Source organism: Nothobranchius furzeri, chromosome 18, assembly GCF_043380555.1.
Source record: "Nothobranchius furzeri strain GRZ-AD chromosome 18, NfurGRZ-RIMD1, whole genome shotgun sequence".
In the NCBI taxonomy this organism is placed as follows: domain Eukaryota; kingdom Metazoa; phylum Chordata; class Actinopteri; order Cyprinodontiformes; family Nothobranchiidae; genus Nothobranchius; species Nothobranchius furzeri.
The window spans coordinates 34721045-34744471 of NC_091758.1; the positions used below are offsets into that span (position 1 = coordinate 34721045).

The window sequence follows — 23427 nt, forward strand, 5'->3', positions numbered from 1 at the left end:
AAGTAGATGAACACATTTAACTGTAATATCAAGTTGTTGGTTATTGAAAAGTAGCTTTTTTTAAGACCTATTTGTTTCTAATTCAGAGTTAGCTTTGTTAGCTCAATGTTAGCCTCTAGCCTCTTTTACCCGATATTGGAGTAAAACAAAAAGATGCTGTGGCTATTCAGGGGTACAAGAAATAACTTCCAGGTCGCTCCTTTGAATGGGTTTGGATCTTTACAGAACACTGTTGAACACCGTTAGCGGGCAGTCTCAACCCCGGCGGGCTCACAGACTGTAAACAAACACTAACAAATCCTTCTTTAGCTTTTTGAAAGGAGAAAAAAATGGACGACCCCCCAGCCAGCTGAGAAGGAAATCTGTTTTAATGTAACCTTCCTCCCAACATCACACATTAGGCTGGTTTGTGATTATTTCACTGTAAAATTCTTACATATTGTACCTTTAAGTAATAATAACAGGACAGAAAGTGAAACTATAGGTAATTTTTAAAAACTTTTTAATAAGAAGAGTCAGTAAACATTTAAATTTTGCTCTTATTTTAGAAAGTAGAAAATAACAAGACACAAACAAGAAATCCATTAAATTTATACAAATGTCTTCAGAACCAGTAGAAATAATCCTTCAGAGGTGTCTGGCTGAGTCTCACGCTGTAGAAAGCCTCGTGGTCTCGACTCTTTGTAAAGGAAGAACATCTGTGATCCAGTATCTGAACAGTGAAACAACCGCAGCGCTTTCTTCTGTAATAGAAAGAGTAGCATCAGTTTCCTACAAAGACTTTCGGTCACATTTTCAGCACATCAAGACCTTAAAACCTTCTTCCTAACTCACAAAAATCCTGCATCCCCCAGGTCAACCCAACCTGTGAAGCGTAAACTCGGGCAGCACAAACGCTGCCGTTGTTCCTAAAATGAACCAAAATACGCTTCAAGTAAATCAGATTTAGATGTGCTCTGTTGGTTTAGGAATCGTCTCACTTGAGGGTAGATCGGAGGAGGAGCACTTTGGAGAAAATTCACCTGAAGGGCTTTAAAAGAACGCACGCACCTGGATTACCTCCGGCGCGATGGTGAATGTGGGTTACACTAAAGTCTGCTTAAGTAAAGCGGATTTACATGTTCAATATTCACAACTATAAAGTCAGATGTAACAAAAATAAAAATGTTTAAAAAACGACTCTTGTGCAACCTTTCATACACTGTAAAATCTGACAAGTTTACCTTATTTGAAAAAAGCATGCAAAATGAAACTCTAAATCAGGGGTTCCTGGTCCTGGAGGGCCGGTATCCAGCAGGTCCAGAGGTTTTTCTGCTCCAACAGACTTGATTCAGTGGTTGAAACTAGGGCCCGACCGATACGCTTTTTTGGGGACCGATACCGATGTAAAACTTCTAACAAAGGCCGATAGCCGATATAATGGCCGATAAATCTCCCTCACAAAAAAACGAAATAAAAATGTTCTTAAGCTTAAACCCTTCATTCTCTGCCTTTTTGATGCAAACTTATTTCTCTATTACACACCAAAGAACTGTCTCAGTAACTCACTCGGGTTTCCAAGTAATGCAAATAAGATTTATTTAGCGGATCTAAAAAACAACAGAACACACAAACTCAGTCACAGCATAAATCTAACACAAGTTTTTCTTGTAAACGGTGGTTTCCACAAATACATTTTAACTTAAAGGAATATTCCACCACTCAGTAAAACCGTGTCTTGTTAAGATTCCCCAGAGCTAGACAAGTCAGAAAAAGCATTTTATAACCAGCCCAACATGATCTGGCAGCAGTTGGTTTTCTTAGTTTAGCATAAAACAATGTAAGTGAATTCACACACACTGTAGTGTTTTTTATGTAGGTGAATGCAAGCCTTCGCTTCCATTGCTTTATGCTAAAACAACGGGCTACAAAATGTTTTTTCTGACATGGCTAACTCTGGGGAATCTAACAACACACACAAGTTTAGGGACAGAAGATCCCGATGAGAATATTAAAATAATAAAAATGCAGCAATAAATAAAACGTAATACGTGTGCTTTGTAACAAAGTAACACTCTGTGGAAGTAAACTTGGTGAACTTATTCACCCTGGACAGGAAATAATTGCACATAAGTAACATAAATATGAATAAAAATTTAAAAAAAAGTTCCAAAACAATCATTTGTGTTTAAAGTTCAAAGGAGCAAAGCCACACATGAGTTCATAAAGCTGGCGCCATCTGCTGGATAGGTAGCGCAATATCGGCCATATCGGCCGTCTTTTTGGCCGATAGCCGATACTGTTAATGACCCCAATATCAGCCGATATATCGGTCGGGCCCTAGTTGAAACACCTGTGCAGCAGCTCATCAGTGTCACGATCTGCCCCTGCCTTCCTGACTGTGTTCCTCTCCTGCCCTGATTAGCCCTTATTGTTCTCACCTGCCCCTCGTTAACCTGCCCATGTGTTCCTGATTTCCCTGTGTATTTATGCCTCCCTCCTTGTGCCAGTCTTTGTCAGATCATTGTTGTTTGTCGTGTTGTTCTCGTTCCTGCCGTATCCTGTCATTAAACCCATTTTTACTTTATCCGTGCCTGCATTCCTGCCTCCTGGAACTCTCCACCACACATGGTCCATCATCTCCACACCCTTGCAACATGACAATCAGGCTCTGCAGAAGCCTATTAATTAGCTGCTGATTGAAATCAGGTGTGTCGAAACAGAGTTCAAACTAAAACATGCAGGATACCGGCCCTTCAGGACCAGGATTGGGCACCCCTGCTGTAAATAATACATACACAGGAGTAGGCATTTATGTGTTGGAGCTACTAGTGCTTACAAATAAAATGCTAATTACTAAAACTAAAGCCAGAGCCACGCTGTGTGTTTTTCTCCATCCTAGACAAATCATGAACGGAGTCTGGAGCTGTCCAGCGTGATGGGCTCATGACAGCTTATAGCGTTCTCTCGCGACCAAATCCGGACTTGAAGCTTTGTCAGAACATCGATGACTCCAGTCTGTAATCGACCAAGGACAACACACCCAGGGAGCGACGTGATAAACTTGTGACATGGGTACAATGTAGAGTAGCATTAGCAGCAATGGAGGCTACACACAAGAACATGTCGACCACGCCTGTCCGGAGTTCGGATCGGACTCTACTAAAAGACGTTTTAGCGCTCGTTTCTCTTCTTACTGTTGCTGTTTTGGGTTTGTGTTGACTTTTGGTGATGTATGTTTTTAGACAAGTGTGCTCGTAACGTTAGCATTTTTAGCTAGAGCGAGGCTCGCTGAAATCCTGAGCCGCCTCTCTAGAGTCCTCACAGTGACGTGAAGCAGCCCTTTGCAACACCAGAAAAACATTTAGTGTGGTCCGGACTTAAACCAGTATTTGGAAATGCGCTTGCTGAACTTTTATTTCTTAGTTGTAAATACACACGCAGTAGTAAACTGTAAGAACATTTCCATGTACATTGCACAGGCTTGTCTTAGTTACGTTTAAAGAGCAAGTCACCCCCTGCCAGAGTCTTAAGCCTAGGGCACACCGGAGACAGATGCGCTGCACCGCGTCTGCACTGTTATTTTAAATAGAAGCCATTATAGTTAATGAGAGTGGGTACACTGCGGCGTGTCCCAGAAGCGTTGCGGCGCTGAAGATAGGCACCGGCTCTATCTCAAGCGCTGCAGCTGTTTGCAACATTGTGGAGTACTTTTAATCAGACATTACAACGCAGAACGGCTTTATGGCACAAACCCAGCCACAGTTTTCATAACTTTAAAGTGCTACTGATCTTAAAACATTCTAATAAATAGCGTACTTACCCATTTTTAATGAATTAGCGTCTCACAAAACATGATGGCAAGTCTGATCACGTAAAAACAATAGCGTGACTTCCCGCTTCCTGTTCTCAAGTCCTGCGTGATGTTGCGACTATCATGTGACTTTCCAACAAGCGCTCAGCGGCAGCCTGTGTGACCACTTGACTTCTTAAAATCGCGGTCGCGACGCGGCGCATCTGCCTCCGGTGTGACCCAGGCTTTACTCCACTCTTACTTCCTGTCTAAAAAATGCAACACATGCTGTTGCCTAGCAGCTAACACACACACATACACACACACACTCACAGGCTCACCAACACATTGTGACATCATAATGCACCTGCTAACGCTATAGTGTACCTCTTAGCCAATAGCGATGGCAGATTTAACCCTTACCCAACGTTTACATTTTCTAACGTTAAAGTAATTTGAGCACAACAAAATGCACTTACAAAGCTTCCCATAGAAATATTATATAATATTTCATAAGTCCCAATTGTTTTACATGAATTTCACCCTTGGCTTCAGCTCTAACAAAATATAATAAAATATGTGTGTGTTTCTCAGATTTAACCCCTTTATTGCCAGGTTTATGATCAAAACCAGAAGTTTGAAAACTGTACAAAAAATGACAAAATCAAATCAGTGTTATAATTGAAGATTGAGTTGAAGATTTTTTCTAACTATTTTTTGTAATTCCTTCAAAAATACACAACCTCCCAAAAAATTAGATAAATTGCTTTAACATAGCCAAAGTTATTCACAAAAATACACGTGTCAGCACAAAAAAATGCTTGATGTGAGGTAAGGGTTAAATTAAAATGCGGTGCAGAGTTTTTACCTGAAGTGGGTACAACACTCACGGTTTTAGGCAGAATATTTACATTTTAACAAAGATGCACAAAAGTGCCACATGACTGACTACACGTGTCTACAGCACGATGAGACGCTCTTTTATAGAATTTATCAGCAAAAAAAGGTAGATTTGGGGGTGACTCGCTCTTTAAGTTTTCATTTGTACGCATCTGTGGCTCCAACAGCACAGCTGTTCCCGTGCACTTATTGTTTTAAGTGTATAATGCGATATAAGTTAAACAAACTCAAGCCTTGCTGAAATTACACACCAGTAGAGAGAGATGGTGTCTGGGGATGCAAGAGATACAAGACCAGGCATGTTTGTTAACTCATGGTGGACGTAACCTCTAAGAGAGATGGACTAGGAGCAAGACCAGCTCCAGTTGTAACTAGTCATAGGCAGGTAAAAACAGGTGAGCAAAAAATATTCACATTGGAACGCATGCAGGAGGCAAGCCTGGACAGACTGGGGCATGCATTAACCTGCAGGGACAGGTCAGAGATGGGTTTGGTGCAACAACAATGAAGCATGATTGACTAAAAGCCTCTAATTGGTCTGAGACTTCCGGGATAAAAAGGTTATTAATCACCTGCAGACAAGATCTGGCTGTTGTTGAGCGCAATCAGCGACTTTTCCAGACTTTCTGCCTTTTTCAATTCAACTAAAGTCTGGAGACCGTAGAGCTGCTTCAGGACCGAGGGGGGCTTGCTCCCACTCAATATGCTGGCCAGAAGGTCCTCCACCACGGCGGACAGGTGGGCGTCTGGATGCAGCGAGGCTGCAGAAGCAGAGAGGACACAAGATGCTAAACAGGTTCAGCATCTAATTCAACAGTGACAGTTGCAGCTGAGGGATGTTTGTGATGCATGACGGCAGGCGGAGCTTTAGAACAACTCTCTGAATAATAGGCTTACCTAATGAATCATTACCCAGAAACACACCTGATATAATTTATGTTGCAACACTACCTTGATAAAACACATGCCATTACAGTTTCCATTGATATTATTGAGGATGGCGTGATTTGACACAGCTGTACCACACACCAGTTGTTGATACTTACAGTCAGACACGTAGATTTCTGCTGTTCTTCTCAGGAACTCGGACAACTCAGCCACTCTCCTCTTGTTCTCGTCCTCGTCTTCCTCCTCTCTATGGTTTTGGTAAGTGAACTCCAGAGCAGTAGCTCGGGGCATCAGACCCATGGACAGCAGCTTCTCTTTGTGCCTCTTCTTCTTCAGCTTCCTCCTCTTGTTGCTGCTCATGCGCTCTCCTTTTTCGTCTGCAGACACCTGACCTGGACCGGTGCTGGACTCGCCGACCAGCGCTTTGGAAACCTTAGAGTCCTCAGAGGAGATTTGCTTCTTTTTCCTTCTTCTCTTCCTCCTTTTGGGCTCATCTGCTTCATTCTGTTCATCCACTTCTTCACTGCTGTTATGGAGTTCACCTGCCAGCAACAACAAAGCAAATTGTTTAAAATAGAATTAAATGTTGAGTCAGACTGAATCCACCAGGAGTTTAAGCATGTATTTTTATTTTTATTGTATTATTTTACTGTGATTTAATAAAAAAAGAACAGAATTTTTAATGTTTATTTAAACAAAATTTTATTTAATCAACACTTTCGTAGGCCGTCTTTAATTCAGTCCAAAAATGTGCCCAATTTAAAATCTGTTCCTAACGCCTAGTGATGAACCTAGCTACATTTCTGAGGACACTTAGCTACTTTCTTCTAGATATTTCCTGCAAATTAGCAACAAAATAGCCATTTTCGCTCCGAACCGTTCTTTGAACGTTGTTTCAGCTGTCATCAAGGATATAAACTTTACAGACAAGTCCAATGTCACTGGCGCTTTAGTTCACCTAGTAAGGTGTCTGACTCTCATGCAGAAGACCTGGGTTCGACTCCAGTTGTGAACATAATTTGCCATTTTGAGTTTCTTTTTTACATTGAAGATATATTTTTTACAGTAATAAGATGCCCAAATTTTTATTTGAGACTCGCCGAACGGCACTGAATTCATGGATAAAAAAGATGTGGGTTCAACTTTCATTTTGGAACAATTTTTCAAGCAAGGGAAGGGAAAGGAAACTCTAATTTCCCTCTGGGATTAATAAAGTATTGATTAATTGATTGAATTATCTGAGCATGCAGAAGGACTGACACATCTTAAACCTTTGTTGGCTGTGCAGAAGAGAAAGGTACAGAGCAAAATTATTTAGCTAATTAGCAGCGTGTTCTCCTGTCCTCCGGGCCACACACACACACACACACACACACACACACACACACTGCACGTTCGGCCGGCCGAAAGTGCAGCTGCAGAGACGGAGGCACATTATCTTTATTAATTTGCTGTGCTCTTCTGTCCTCCAGGCCACACACACACACACACACACACACACACACACACACACACACACACACACACACACACACACACACACACACACACACACACACACACGACTGTCTCAGCTGTTATTTTCGTTAAGGAGTGTGCACGTACAGCGTGCACACCTCATGCACGAGCTTACTTTTGAAGCTGCAGTTATGCCTGAGTGGCGATCGCGAGCATAAAAACTTCAAACTTCCTTACAGTCCCTTTAATGTTTTTAGTTAGATTTTAATTAGATTTTTTATTTGAATGTTTATACTTAATTTTAACTCAATTTTATTTCACATTCAACACCTTTAGTCCAAAAATTTTGTTAAACTTGAATACATTTCAGTGTATTTGATTTTTATTCAGCTTTAAATTTTATTAAACAAGATTTTTTTATTTTCATTTTAATTTGACTAAATATTCTTATTTATTTTAATTCAGATTTCATATTTAAAACTTTTACTTAAATTCAAATTTAATTCACAATTTAAATGTGCTCAATATAAAACACAACTATCAAACTCTTCATTAATTTCAGTGGCTTCCGACTTTGCTGCCTTGTGCAAACCAACAAGAAAACTTTTATTTCACTAGTAAGCATCTGGAAGGTAACCTGAGATGAGCATTAATGAAGATAATGAGGACGGAGATAAGTAATCAACCAGCGTGATCTTTTAGCCAGAAAAAAAACAAACTGATGTTAATTGATGCACATCACTTGTGACTTCTCCTTGAATTATGCAGCCATTGAAATAAAAAAATCCACAAAGGTCAAAAAAAGTTTCTACTTATCATTAATAAGCTCACTGATTAGGTCAAAGTACATCATCAGCTCATATAAATCACTCTCAGTGTTTTTATGCAGAAATAATCTGAGAAACTAAGACATTAGAAGCTTTTCATCACAAACACACAAGATGCTCAAAGACTGTTTCTCTTAACTAACAAAACAATCAGCAACTTTAAAACCCAGGAGAGATAACGGTGTTGACGATAAATCCTTGCAAGCTAAATGGCGTGTAGCTCAAGCTCATAAAATAAAAACTTTATTGTTGTCTTACCAGCTGGATCCTCATCACTATTTACGCTTTCAAACTGTGGAGCTGCGACAGATTTATTCAAGTGCATTTTGTAGTCTGGGGGAGGAGGCAGGACTGTGTATAGCCGGCGGAGATGACTGGTTGCATCCTGCGTCTTTCCTACATCCCCAAAAATATAACAAACATGTTTAACTTCAGTTCAGATACAGTGCATGTGTGTGATAACACCTGAGTTAATGTGACATTACCTGACACAGAGTCCTGTTCAGAGGCTTTTCTTTTGCCAGTAGATGTTTGGGCCTCGGCGACAGGTGATGGATTGTGTTCCTTTATTAATATGGAGGATGAAGGATAGAGCTTCTGGAGAACTTTTGACTGAAACACTGTATGGGGGGCATATGCGTTTAAAGTCTCAGTTTTGTTTGTTTTTGTTCTTTAGAATCAAATTCTGTATTTTAAATGAGGCCAGAGTGATTCTGCTTTTCAATAGTTTTGTCTATGATGTTATTTATAATGATGCTATTTGTATGTATGCATTTTTGCAAGTCTAACACCAAAAACTAAAAACTAGACATCACTGCATGCTGTAAGCTTGACATGAAATGTATCCTAACTATATTGTTAAATTTAATACTAGCCTTATATTTAGAATGAAATTCTCAAAAGATCTTCTTAATTTTATCTTCCCTATAGCTCATGGGTTTCATGTTAGCATTCTGTTGTTAAATGTATACTGTCTGTTCCTTATTAGAGATCAGAAACCTTTATTGCGTTATCAGACATAGTAGCACGTGCATTTGTTTACAAGAAAGCCATTTAGCTTAGCACACTGGCCACTAGCCTGCACTTTCTAGCGGTTTCTGTTTCAACACACCTGATTTAATGTTTGAATTAACTAATAGGCATGCCAAGATCTACTTGTTAATTACTCATTAAAATTAAAATCAGGTGTGAAGCAGAAAAACCTTTAAAATATGCAGTATGGTAGCCCTCGAGGACCATCACTGCCTTAGCAAAACAGTGAGCCAGCTAATAGCATTAGCAAACAAGCGTGTAAACTTTAGATGTTTCTACATGAATTTAAAATATTAGTGGATAATGCGTAGTGCTCACCTTGGTTTCTGTGTGCCATGTCAACATATCCAACATATGAGGTGAAGAAGACAAATTTTAGAGCTCAAGACAACTAGCATTTAAGCTAGAAAGCTAGCTAGGCTATGTTAGCCGTGGCCAATTTGCAGTAAAAATGATAAAATTCGTTCTTGCTGGTTCACATCCGGGTTTGGGTTAGGTATCACACGCTGATAATACTTACGCAGTTAAATTTGTTCTTATTAAATTGTTTATTATATACAGAAAAACGTTTAACAAATTCAACAGGAACAGAAGCGCCCCTGCTCTCCTCCGCACCACTTTTCATTTACACACGTGAACCCGGGGATAGATACCTCGTCGCCAACCTCTATGCAAGTCCAAATCAATTTAATGTGAATTGTGTCTTTTGAACAGATTAAAGCCTTATTATATTATCTCTGAGCATAACACGGGTTAGCTAAGTCGATTTTTTTAATCGGCTTGATTAATTTTAGATAATATTTTAAAGTTGAGGAGCTTTTACATGATTTCTTTGCGCCAATCCCAGAGTTAACGCAAATTTTATTTGTCTTGATTTTTCAAACATATAAGATTGATTTAGTTTTGACTCGATTCAATACCAAAGTCGGTTAAAAATGTTCTTAAATTCGGCATATTGATGTTATTTGTTTGATACATCAAAATAGGTTTAGATTTCCAACTTTGGACCATAAAGTGTGATTTATCAAGCTAGAGCGCACCATGTGTTAGAATTCTGCCATAACAACAACTCGGGGCGTGCGCACACCAAGCCAGCTGTGGACGGGGTGGAATCGAGATGAGAATACCAAGCAGGTACCTCATGTTTCAGTACCAGCACCGGGCTGAGTTGAGAATTGCGCACCCTTCAAACTTGGCTTGGGACCTCAGCATGTGAGCGAGCTTTGCAGGAGGAGGATCCGCCCAGAATGTCAGTTCTGAAAAAGGTAATTTCCTCTCGCTCTTATTTTCCCTCCTGATTTTTCAGCGCATGATAAATAATGTTACAGTAAATAATGGGAAATACATTATGCATGAGTGTAAGTGACAAATGGGTGTGCGGTTTGGCTGCAGAGTGGTAATTGTGCAAGGATAAATTACAAATGGAATTAAAATAACCAGACAGAAATATCAAAATACATTCACATTTTTGCATGCCTTGTACTTGCATGAAGCCTTTCAATGTCATCCTGGAAAAAAGGACAATTTTTATGCAGAAGAAATGCCTCTTTGCCTTGGGGTAACTTCTCAGATGAAAGATGCATCTCGTTTGATCACCTGCAGACTTTTCCCTTTTGTGCACAGTCACATAATTCTGTAAACGCCATGCTGACTGTAGTCTCTGTGGGTGGATGAGCTTCACTGACTGTCTGACAGAGCAGTGTGCCCATGCAGAGCTGGCAATCTTGAATGAGAGTGGAGCTCCCTGTAGCTTAACAGAGGAAGGTGGTTGATGAGTGAAATGTTTGCCAAGACTCATGAAAAGTATACAAATCCATGTGAATATGTTACAAAATGCCATGCAGTGAGAGTGTCTGTTAATATTGTTATTTATTATAAAGCTGTAAAATATGTCAGTTATTGGGGAAACAGTAAAATAAGAAATGTAAAAAGTTATGTTTCACAGTAAAATTCATGTTTACTTTCAGTGCTGGTTGTTAATATTTCAGCTGCAGTTGATCCTATTGTTCGGTGACAAAAGGAACTTGGAAACGCTTCAGAATCCACAGCTAATGCACGGCACTCAGCACGCACAGTGTTGGCCGCCTGCACTCACATAGTCAAACATAATCAGAGAGGCACTAAAAATAGGAGACCTTTTTTATTTCAATTCTGTGGAAGCTCCACGGCGTTATTGCTGTTCACCCTCTGTCTCAAATCTGTACCTCAGTGCACCTCACAACCTGTTCAGTAACACAGAAAGGCTTTTTAGGCAGTAACGGTCAGCTGTCTTTTTCTTCAATGGCACACACGGCAGTGTGTGTGTGGACTTGAAAAGTGCATCGTGTAACGCGGCCTGGTTCATCAGCGTGCAGCCCATGAGACCGGCAGTGGACAAATAATATTAGCATTACATAGCCTTGGCCGCGTTACAACCGCATAGTGGACTATAATGCAGAAACATGTATGCTTTTGTCCAGGATTTAGCTAAATGTTCTATTTATTCATCATGATTGTGGCAAAAACAGGGAAAGACCAGCATATCGGTTGGCCGATATTTACCTTGTTGTTTAATTCACCGATACGATTGTTAGCTCAACGTTAGCTTCTAGCCTGCTTTACTCGATTAAAACAAAAAGATGCCTTGGCTTCTTAGGGTTACAAGTAATAACTTCTGGGTCACTCCTGTTAGTGGCTTAGGATGGTAAATGGTAAATGGCCTGTATTTGATATAGCACCTTCTAGGGTTCTACAACCCCCCAAGGTGCTTTACAACACAATCAGTCTTTCACACATACATTCATACAATGGTGTACACTGTAGCCACTAGGGATGTGTATTGGTGAAATACGGGGAGACGATATGATATATCACTGAAATTTGCTATTTTTTAGACTCACACGTAACATATTTAACACGAGGTATCTGAACCATAATAGAGGGATTTTTATTTAAATGGTGTAAACAATACCCAATGCACACCGATGCCAACTAGCAGTAGGCGTTTGAATTGCACCAAAAGAAGAAAAAAAAATACACAAATGTTTGCATGGAAGTTCTTCCAATAATTCGATACACTGCTTTTGAATATTGATATAATGTCGCAGAGGAAAAGAATCACGACGTATCGCCATATCGATATTTTATTACATCCCAGCTGCCCTGGGGAGCACTGATGGAGGAGAGGCTGCCGTACACTGGCGCCACCGGTGGCTCCAGCCACCAGCAAGCAAGGAGGGTGAAGTGTTTTGCCTGAGGTTTCAACCTTCCTTCCAACATGATTGAGGCATTAGGCTGTTTTGTGATTATTTCACTGTAAAATTATCACATATTGTACCTTTAAATATATCTATTTACACCCCCTCCACAAAAACAAAACAAACAAAAAAAAAACAATTGCTGCTCAAAGACTTTAAAACATTTGCAGTGTTTGCAGAGGAGTTAAATGCCCCTCCTGTAATCAGAAGGTTGCAGGTTTGCATCCTGCCTTTCTTGGTTGTTGTGTTCTTGTGCAAGACACTTGAACTGCATTGCCTGCTGGTGGTGGTAGGAGGGTGTAAATGGATGAATGACTGGTTAGTTGTAAAGCACCTTGGGGGGTTGTAGAACCCTGGAAGGTGCCATATTAATAAATGCCGTTTACCATTATTGTTAACAGAAATGTATCTGCCTGTTTTATATTTAAAACAGTCAGTTAAATTCTATTTCAAACACTGATTCAGGTTCAGAAAGATTATTATTATTGATGACATTTCAGCTTGTAAGTGAAGTAGAAAACGTCTAGATATCGCCCTTGAAAGTCAGCCCCCTAAAAATTGGCAGCACATATCGACCATCAGCTGACTATCATCTCTAAAAATCGGCATGGGCAATAGAAAACCCCATATCGGTCAATCTCTGGTAGCAAATATTAAGCAGTGAACATAATTACAGTGCTTTAGTTGAACTGCCATGGATTATTTTGTGCGTCCACCTCCTGAAAGGTCAGCATGAATGCATAATGCATTAGCCGGCTATAACAACAAAAGCAATTTGCAGCTGGACAGGTGTGGTTCTCTGCTGCAGGTCCCCGTGCAACTGAAAAACAATTTTCTTGTCACTTAGCAGCTATAGAGCCACACATCTGACCTCTTCCCCGTGAGACTTCTTCTTAATCAGGCTTCTACTCAGCCTGCCACAGTAGCGTTTGTCTGAAATGGGAACGTTTTCCTCGTCTTTCAGGTAATTTCACAGCATGACGAGATTAAAGATCACAAATACAAGCGGCCAAAATCAGTTTCCGCCATAGGGTGGCCGGGCTCAGCCTTAGAGATAGGGTGAGGAGCTCGGACATTCGGGAGGGACTCGGAGTAGAACCGCTGCTCCTCTGGATCGAAACGAGTCAGTTGAGGTGGTTTGGGCATCTGGTCAGGATGCCTCCTGGACGCCTCCCTGGGGAGGTGTGTCGGGCATGTCTTGCCGACAGGAGGCCCCCGGGTCGACCCAGGACACGTTGGAGAGGTTACATCTCCAATCTGGTCCGGGAACGCCTTGGGGTCTTGTCGGAGGAGCTGGTGGAGGTGGCCGGGGAGAGGACGGTCTGGAGCTCCCTAGTTGGGATGCTGCCTCCACGACCCGGACCCGGATAAGCGGAGGAAGACGACGATGACAAGGCGATAAAAGCTGATGCAAACGAACGACCTAAGATGGTTTATTTCCCATTTCTGAGTCGCCAATAAGATGTTTGGATTAACTTTAAACCACAAAAGGCTCCTCATTTATTTGAGCAAACTTAAAACATTACATTGTGCGCACGTGTTGATTAAATGTTGTTTTTTAATTCACCTAAACACGCTTTCTCATCCGACTTCTTGTCTGTACGCTCATCTCCCTTCGTGCCCCATTCAGCACGGACAAACGTCCCTGCACATCCGTGAGCTTCAGCCATATGAGTGAAGGGGATTGATGGGACACCGCTTTTATGGACTTAACAATGCACGAGAGCTGTGTGTGTGTGTGTGTGTGTGTGTGTTTGTACTTGAGCCTCAATTCTCTTCAGGTCAGCTTCCCTGTAGAGTTGGCTGACAGTGTTTTCTTCTGTTGTAGCTCCCTGCAAGATAATGACATAATTAGTGTATTTTATGTAAAGGTTGAATCAGTTTTCATATTTGTTAACAAATGCAAACAGATTTTTTAAATTTATTTTGTCAAGCTTGTTGTGAGACGAGCTGTAGTTTGATAGTTCACGCGACGTGCCACGTGTCTCATTAGCTGGAACTGAGGCGAAACTCTAAATTTATCCCCTCAGGATTTCTACATTAGTGCTCCTTCAGGATGTCAAATCTGATCCAAATGCATGTTCAGGAAGATTTGAAATGTTCTTGAGTGTTCCCTTGAAGAAGATGGATGTCTTTTTATTAGCGTTGCTGTTGAAGAAAGACCCGGCCTTCTAATGAAGGAGGCCACTCTAATGACGGACCATCAGAGGAGCTGGGTTTTTGATCAGGGTGAGTGGAAAAAATTGATTAAACTCTTGTGTAAAGCTCCCTCCTTTAATTACCTTAATGTGGTCAGGCTGTATCTTACTGCTATGGGTTCTTGGTAGAAGAAGAGAACACGTAAAACCAGTATTCATGTGGAAAAACAGCATAAAACAAGCTCTTACCTTTACCTGTTGTGGTTAGGGTGGTAAGAGCTAGTTCTGCCCCATCTGAGACGTCTAGCGAAGGTAAAAACATTCTTATCGAGGTCCTCGATCATGCCTTTGTGACAACTAGACTGGACTACTGTAGTGACCTGTACGCAGGTATCAACCAGTCTTTGACTTCACACCTGCAGCTGTCCAGAGCGCTGCGGCACGTGTTTTAAATGGACCACATTTCACCAGCTTATCTGCCCATCACTGGCTCTCGGTCAGGTACCGAATTGATATTAAAATGTTATTTGTTTTTAAAGGCACCCTATGGAACTTTATTATGTTTTGACATCATTTTCTGGAGCCAGTATGTGCTGAAATGACCCTTTAGTTAATGAAATGTCCCTCAGACCCCCACGCCCCCTGTGGCCAGAATACCACACTTGCAGCTTCAGAGTTGGCGGCCGCTACCTGTTGGGTGTCTTACTGTTTACCATACCATACCATATTTATTTATAAAGCACCATTTCAAAATAGCATGGCAGCTAACCAAAGTGCTGTACATAAAAAAAAGCCAAATGCTTGATCAAGAAACACAATAAGAACGGGCAAAATCCATAAGAACAAAGCATAAATAGTCAGAGATAAAAATTCCTACTAAAAACAATAAAATAGGAGAACAGTTAACATCACTATAAAAAATTAAATAATGCGACGAATGATAAAAACATTTGAAATGGCACAAATAAAACGAAATAAGCTACCAGATGGTGCGAGGCGCCAAAAGTGTGCAACTGAATCATAAAAACGGAATAAAAAATCAAATCCGGTGCTAGATTTTCATGAAAAGTGTCACGGAGGGAAGGCGATGCTAAAGAAGTGCGTTTTCAGGGCCGACTTGAAGCTGCTAACAGAGGGAGCAGAGAGTTCCAGAGTTTTGGGGCTGCATAAGGGAAGCCCCCCCCACCCACCCACCCCCCCCCCCCCCGTGATTTGTACCGAACCTTCGGAACAACAAGCAGCAGATGATCTGCTGACCGGAGGGCACGGGTGGGAACATACGGGGTCAGCAGGTCCATCAGATAGGATGGGGATGGGCAGTGCAAAGCCTTGTAAACATCGCAAGACCTTGAAGTTTATCCTAAATTTGACTGGGAGCCAGTGTAAATCTGCGAGGATGGGTGTGATGTGCATGCGTCTGTCGGTGTTGGTTAAAAATCTGGCCGCGGCATTTTGAACCTTCTGCAGTTTGCTTAGTGTAGAACTGCCATTCCACGCTTCCTGCATGTTTGCAACCATGAACACAGCTGATTTATGTTTATGTATTTAGCAGACACTTTTGTCCAAAGCGACTTACAAGTGATAATCGGCATTGCCCTTGAGGCTAACAACAACAATAACAACAACAACATTGACATCAGTCATGGAGAGTAGGGAACAAGGAGTGGACAGTAGAGAGGGGGTACGGGTGCAGGGAGGGTGCTAGTTTAGAAGATGCTCTCTTAAGAGCAGGGTCTTCAGGAGTTTCTTGAAAATTGAAAAGGAAGCCGCAGTTCTGGTAGTGCTTGGAATGTCATTCCACATTTGTGGAATGATGCATGAGAAAAGTCTGGATTGTCCTGAGCGTGGTGTAGGCACTGCTAGCCGACGATCCTGTGATGACCGGAGCGGCCGGGCCGAGATGTAAGCCTTTGCAAGAGGATTCAGGTAGATGGGAGCCGTACCATCTCGGACTTTGTATGCTAATGTTAGCAATTTGAATTTGATGCGTGCTGCTAGCGTTAGCCAGTGGAGCTCAATGAACAGAGGGGTGACGTGTGCTCTTTTTGGCTGATTGAAGACCAGACGCTGCGTTCTGGACCATTTGAAGAGGTCTCACAGTACAGCCTGGAAGACCAGTTAGAAGGACATTGCAGTAATCGAGGCGAGAGATGACAGTAGATTGCACCAGGAGCTGGGTGGCATGTTGTGTTATGTATGGTCTGATCTTTCGTATGTTATACAGCGCAAAGCGGCATGAACGAGCAACAGAGGCAACATGATCTTTAAAGGTCAGGTGTTCATCAATCACAACACACAGATTTCAAACTGCCTTTGAAGGAGCCAGAGATGGGAAGTCATTTTGGATTGAGATATTGTGCTGAATGGATGGTTTTGCTGGGATGACAAGTAGTTCAGTTTTAGAGAGGTTGAGTTGGAGATGGTGGGATTTCATCCATTTTGATATGTCAGAGAGACAGTTTGATATTCGTGCAGAGACAGTGTGGTCGTCCGGTGGAAATGACAGATAGAGCTGGGTGTCATCAATTTGTTTGATTTAGTGAGGAATCACTGCTGTAGAAACAAATGAAGGCTGAGGAGAGCTTTCAGCAGTTTGATTAAGATGTTGAAAAGACAAATGCACAGCGAGGAGATGAGTTTCACTTTTGGTTTAACAACAGTTTCAACATAACGGCCTCTAGGGGGTGCTAAAAGCAACCCAAAATGGCATAATTTCCCTTTAAAGGTCAAAAAGGTCACACTGCCTATCTGAACTGCTGATGTCAAAGGCGCCTTTGCAGTCACTGTGATTGGCTGAGCGTGGGCTGCTTGTGGTTCCTCTGACTAAACGCAAAAATAGAAAAGCTGTATCGGCCATCGGTCCCTGGATGGCCTTTCTGTGTAAAACAGGCTGACTCACTCGTGATGAAGGGTGTTTCTCAGTGCCGAGGAACTTTGCCTTGATGTCTTGGCCCCACTCCGGTTGCCTAGGAGATACGTCATCGGGAGCCGCCAAGACGTGTTCCAGTGTTCATGTTCTGCCGAGGCGTGTGTTTTCCATTTGTTAGCCATTTAGCTAGCTGAGCAAGGATACACGGGAGGTGTCTTGTTACCTAGCTTTGGTCAAAAATTACCCACAACACACCGTGGTATTTTCAAAAGGACAGCGGATCAGAATCCGGCAGCTACTTCGGGGACAATTTTCAAGTTTAAAAGTAAGTCAACTAATAAAAAATTATTTTTTAGATCCAAAGAAGTTCTCTATTGTTGGTTAGTTGCTTAGTAGTTGCAGCTTCGGTTTTAATTTAATTAATATACACAATCTAAAAAGTAAAAGGCTTGTAATATATTTATCTTGAAACTAATACGTATAAAATATAACGTTGTCTACCGTGTCACATGACGTCACAAGTCTGTTCCATTTAACCATTTTCTTTGACCAAGAACGGACAGTGTTCTCGTGAGCAAGGAGCCTGGCCTCGCAAGACATCGCCCCGCAAGGCCAGGCTCCTTGACACTGAGAAACACCCGAAGTCTCACCTATTCTCTTTTGTCTGAAATTGCTTGATTTTATTGTGATTTGTATTTTTTTTTGTTGCCACTGTATTACTTCTTATCCTCTTAATGTTAATTTTTATTGTACAGCACTTTGTCATAGCTTTTTATTAGTGCTTTAAAATTCAATTGGATTTGAATTTTAACTATTCATGAAATTTAATTTATGGAAAAGAATAAGACAAGTTGACATTCCATATTTAGGAAAACCCAGTATGGTAGGAAACCGATAAGACAAGATTTTAGGAATAAATCCATAAAGATATTTGAGGATTTCAAGACGCGTTTTTTCCTTTTTAAGGTCTTTTGACACAAAGTAAAATTTATTTATATATTTTCATTTGAATTAAATTTCATTCTTTATTTTTTTGTTATCAGAAACGATGAAGAATTTAGCAAGAGTTTTGTTATTTATTTCACTTTGCACCCTCACAGTACCAAAAATGAACCAAACTGTGACATTAAACCAAGATACGTACCGAACAGGGACTTCAGGCTTACTGCTAAACTGCTAGTTCCCCCAAATAAATCTATAATATTTAGTTATAAATATTCACTCTTTATTACAGTTGAGTTTTTGCTGGTCCTGTACCTCTAACAGGACTGTGTAGACTGTACTGAATGATGATAATTTCACCCGTGTGCCATTCACATCAGGCCTTTATAATATTTATCTGCTCGGTGTCGTGGCAGCTCTCCTAACCGCTGCTCTTGGAGCAGATCTCCACATCTGCACTACATCCGTGCATTTCATCCGCTGAGTGGATCGGAAGGAGCACACAGCCAGGTAGGCAGGAATAGCTTTGAAAAGCTCTGGAGTGGCTCCACTTCCTGTTCATGCTTTCAGATCTCCATCAGCTCACCAAGAGTTGCACGCCACCCCTTCAACAGCAGGCGGCAAGATATCCTATTATACGCCGCCACTTGTGATAATTGCTTGTAGCCTGCAGATGCGGTGTGATGAAATGAGTCTGTATGCTTGTGTGTGTTGGCCCCATATTTGTCTCATGATTAATCTGGAACATCACGGGGACAGTAGCAGCTCTCTTTGCTCCCGATGCATCAACTTCTGTGCAGATTCAACTAATCTGACGAATGAGGCACATTTAACTCGGATTTGCCGACATTTTTTAACCAAAACTTGTTCGACTTAATATTTTAAATTGATTTCTGGACAGTTGATAAAGATGGCTCCCCCTTGCCCTGCCTCCAACATGCCACCATCTAAAAAAGGCTAGGTTATCCAGAGTTATCTCTGTAGTTATGCTGCTATAGGCTTAGGGGCTCGACACACGGGAGGCGACAAACGACCGCGATCAGCGAAATTTGTCGCTGTCGCTTTTATTACCTGACACACGGGAGGCAACCCGCGGCAGCGGCAAAGCCGTCTACGCGCTCTGTTCCAGGACGACATTGAAACTTCCATTGTTTTGCTTGGCTGTGTCAGGTTGGAGGGAATTAAGGTTATTTAAGTGGTTCAGAGTTAATAAAGCGGTAGATGTGATGCTTCACAAGGTGCTGCTAGAGTGATGTGAAATCTTACTTCTGATTTTACTATATAAAACATAATAATAATCAACTTCTCCATGTTTGCTCGGAGGTGTACGGAGCATCCTGTCCGCTCATTGGTCAGTGAATGAAACCTCCGTTGATTGGTCCTCGTCCGAGCGACAGTGATGAAAAGTTGAAAATATTTCAACTTTCTGGGATCGCGTCGCTGGGTCGTCCGTGCACGACACGTGCACAAGTGCACGACATGTGCACGAGCGCAAAATTTCACACGCACGTTTTTCGCGTTTCGCTTGGTAGGAGGGAGACCCGCGATTATCGCTTTGTCGCGCATGTCTCATTGAAAATGAATGGAGGAGAGGCGATGTCGCCTCCCGTGTGTCGAGCCCATTAGACTGCTGGAGGGCACACTGGCCCCTTTCCACACTCGACTACTTTCTTCTACAATCTGCTCTTTAACTGTATTATTTCCTGCTATTTCAACTGCTAACTTTATTTTTTCTCTAAGTGTTTTTCTCCCCAGAAGAAGCAGCAGTGTTCTGCTGAGCTGTGGTGGCCTCATGGAGGGCGCCATCGGCTTGAACACATTTAAACTTTCTCCCTCTCCTGATAACATTTAACTTTCTTTGACATTGAATGTGCTACTACTAGTTCACCCGTTTAATTATAGATTCACTTGGATAAATACAATAAAGTTTATCTCTCGCCGAATAGAATATTTACTAAGAAATCACAATGTAACCTGTGTGTGTGTGTGTGTGTGTGTGTGTGTGTGTCTGCTCTGTCTTCTCGATCCCCAGTGAGTCGTGGAGGATGGCTGCTTATACTGAGCCAGGATTCTCTGGAGGTTTTTTCCTGTTAAAAGGGAGTTTTCCTCTCCACTGTCGCTGCATGCTTGCTTAGTATGAGGATTGCTGTATAGTCACTGACACTAGTCGGTGACTCGATGCAATTTGCTGGGTTCCTTATATAGGAAGCATTTTTCTGATTGGCTTAATGAACTGACCTGAATCGGAATGTTTATTATGTGAAGAGCCTTGAGACGACTCTTGTCGTGATATGGCGCTACTGTATATAAATAAACTTAATTGAACTGAGCATCTTAAAACATCCTTCATGAAGGGTCATTCCCACTCTCAGGTCTCATGAGGCTGGCGCTGTCGAACAAGAACGGGAATGTTTAACTTTCCTAAGTGACTTTAGGCAAAAACCGCTTCATCGTGTTTGAATTAAATCACTTTTTCAAAGCTATGAAAGTTTTAATTCCAGCCAGCTTGAATATTAGCTGCTTTTACAGGTGCTGGCCAGTAAATTAGAATATCATCAAAAGGTTGAAAATATTTCAGTAATTCCATTCAAAACGTGAAACTTGTACATTATATTCATGCAATGCACACAGACCAATGTATTTCCAATGTTCATTACATTTAAATTTGATATTCATAAGTGACAACTAATGAAAACTCCAAATTTGGTATCTCAAAAAATTAGAATATTCTGAAAAGGCTGAATATAGAAGACACCTGCTGCCACTCTAATCAGCTGATTTACTCAAAACACCTGCAAAGGCCTTTAAAAGGTCCCTCAGTCTTGTTTTGAAGGCACCACAATCATGGGGAAGACTTCTGACTTAACAGCTGTCCAAAAGACAATCATTGACACCTTGCACAAGGAGGGCAAGACACAAAAGGTGATTGCTAAAGAAGCTGGCTGTTCGCAGAGCTCTGTGTCCAAGCACATTAACAGACAGGCGAAGGGACGGAAAAAATGTGGTAGAAAAAAGTGTACAAGCTCTAGGGATAACCGCACCCTGCAGAGAATTGTGACGACAAACCCATTCAAAAATGTGGGGGAGATCCACAAAGAGTGGACTGCAGCTGGAGTCAGCGCTTCAAGAACCACCACGAGGAGACTCATGAAAGACATGGGATTCAGGTGTCGCATTCCGTGTGTCAAGCCACTCTTGAACATGAAACAGCGCAAGAAGCGTCTCGCCTGGGCCAAGGACAAAAAGGACTGGACTGATGCTGAGTGGTCCAAAGTTATGTTTTCTGATGAAAGCAAGTTCTGCATTTCCTTTGGAAATCAAGGACCCAGAGTCTGGAGGAAGAGCGGAGAAGCACAGAATCCACGTTGCATGAGGTCCAGTGTAAAGTTTCCACCGTCAGTGATGGTGTGGGGTGCCATGTCATCTGCCGGTGTTGGCCCACTCTGTTTCCTGAGGTCCAGGGTCAATGCAGCCGTCTACCAGGAAGTTTTAGAGCACTTCATGCTTCCTGCTGCTGACCAACTTTATGGGGATGCAGACTTCACCTTTCAACAGGACTTGGCACCTGCACACAGTGCCAAAACCACCAGCACCTGGTTCAAGGACCATGGTATCCCTGTCCTTGATTGGCCAGCAAACTCGCCTGACCTTAACCCCATAGAAAATCTATGGGGTATTGTGAAGCGGAGGATGCAATACGCTAGACCCAACAATGCAGAGGAGCTGAAGACGACTATCAGAGCAGCCTGGGCTCTCATAACACCTGAGCAGTGCCACAGACTGATCGAGTCCATGCCACGCCGCATTACTGCAGTTATTGAGGCAAAAGGAGCCCCGACTAAGTATTGAGTGCTATACATGCACATTCTTTTCATGTTCATTCTTTTCAGTTGGCCAACATTAGAGAAACAAACATTTTTTCATTGGCCTTTAGAATATTCTAATTTTCTGAGATACCAGATTTGATGTTTTCATTGGTTGTCACCTATAAATATCAAAATTAAACGTAATAAACATCGGAAATACATTGGTCTGTGTGCATTGCATGAATATAATGTACAAGTTTCACGTTTTGAATGGAATTACTGAAATATTTTCAACCTTTTGATGATATTCTAATTTACTGGCCAGCACCTGTATGTGTCTTGCATCCCCCTTGAGTGTGTTTTGAATGAAACCTCCTGGTTTTGCATGTTCCGAATCATCTGAAGACAAATGGGCACCAAACTTTTTCTCTGTGTGAAAGCAGAAAGCTTGTTTAAAGGTCTCTGACGGCTTGGTTTCATCATGCTACCCTGCCAGCATCAGGCCAGTTTTTCTCTGCAGAACTATCTGTTTTTATCTGTCCTCATCTTTCTAACGCGTGTTTCCATTTGGATTAGGAAGTATCAAGAAATGCATGAGCTATAAACAACGCCTGCTATAGAATTTTATTATCAAAGATAAAAATTTAGTGGAATGGTGCAACCAGCAGATTTTACCAGTCTGCTACGGAAACAAGCGGGGATGTCCAAAGTAAAATGTGCTCGAGGCGTTTGTCTTGTGTGAATATTTCTGCATAACTCCCAGATTTTCCTCCACAGATGAGCCATTTGAGGTCATTTCTATTTTTATATCTGTTCTTTTCAAAGGGCGCAAGCATATACACTCTTTTATTAATGTGGCGCTTATCTGATTTCCTTATTCAGTCCCTGAGAGCAGAGAAATATCTCTGAGAAGCCTTAGATAACCACAAAAGTGCAAATGTAAAGGAGCTCTTTGCGGAATGAGAGGATGGGAAGAGAAACAAGAGGAGTTCTGTCTATTTTACATTTAAGTGACTATTGTCTGCAGTGACCCTGTCAGTCAAAGAAAAGGACAAAAGCGGATTATCAGCACCAGCTGAGCCACCTCCACGTCTCTTTTGATCATGAAGGGATTTAGCAGAAATCTTCTTGCTTCTTGAGAAAACAATAAATGAAATTCAGCGTTGAGGCGAACCCTAACAGAACTGTCATTATGCAAAACAAATGGAATAAAATGAGAATGATCTGGTTTGCATCATTAACAGTCATGCAAAAACATTTGCTGCTCATATTTAACTTAAAATCATGTTTTAGTTATGCATGCATAACTGCTGAATGAGACCACCTCATGCTGGTGTGTGTGTGTTGGCCAAGCCAGCTCTTCTCTGTGGGTCGAGGAATGTTCTGATGCCATAATCCTGCCGTCACGGACAATTTAACCCACCTTTAACTCGTCTGCAGATTGAATTCAGTTTTAGATGAATCTTCCATGCACACGCCACAGCCGTCATCTAGAGCTCCGCTGCTCAGATCAATGTGCATAAGAATAAGATGAATGTAGGAGCAGACGGGGATCTGCT

At 41.7% G+C, this 23427-nt stretch overlaps 2 protein-coding genes across 11 annotated transcripts in view; one reads left to right on the forward strand and one right to left on the reverse strand.

Moving 5' to 3' along the window:
- Positions 1-485: 485 nt before the first annotated feature.
- On the reverse strand, positions 486-23338 carry erich1 (glutamate rich 1). 2 transcript variants are annotated; one of them, XM_070546702.1, is made up of 7 exons: positions 23292-23338; positions 13874-13945; positions 8331-8465; positions 8104-8241; positions 5719-6102; positions 5245-5433; positions 486-743 (listed from the first exon to the last, which is right to left on the reverse strand). In XM_070546702.1, coding segments are annotated over exons 2-7 (942 nt in total). In that variant the 5' UTR covers positions 13875-13945; positions 23292-23338; the 3' UTR covers positions 486-648. The 2 variants fall into 2 exon arrangements, with proteins under 2 accessions (XP_070402803.1, XP_015825828.3); XM_015970342.3 differs by lacking the exons at positions 13874-13945; positions 23292-23338 and adding an exon at positions 9196-9791.
- Positions 9791-23427, forward strand: part of dlgap2a (discs, large (Drosophila) homolog-associated protein 2a) — a 212281-nt gene continuing 198644 nt past the window's right edge. For all 9 annotated transcript variants that reach the window (XM_015970345.3, XM_015970346.3, XM_054742143.2 and 6 more), the window contains exon 1: positions 9791-10142. In XM_015970345.3, the coding sequence (XP_015825831.3) occupies positions 10125-10142 (18 nt within the window). In that variant the 5' untranslated portion in view covers positions 9791-10124. The remainder of the gene's footprint in view (positions 10143-23427) is intronic.

Coding starts and splice junctions, on each gene's coding strand:
- erich1 (XM_015970342.3), bottom strand. Junction 8,242..8,330: donor TGAACAGGACTCTGTGTCAG/GTAATGTCACAT, acceptor TTGGGGATGTAG/GAAAGACGCAGGATGCAACC. Junction 5,434..5,718: donor AGAAATCTACGTGTCTGACT/GTAAGTATCAAC, acceptor CTGCTTCTGCAG/CCTCGCTGCATCCAGACGCC.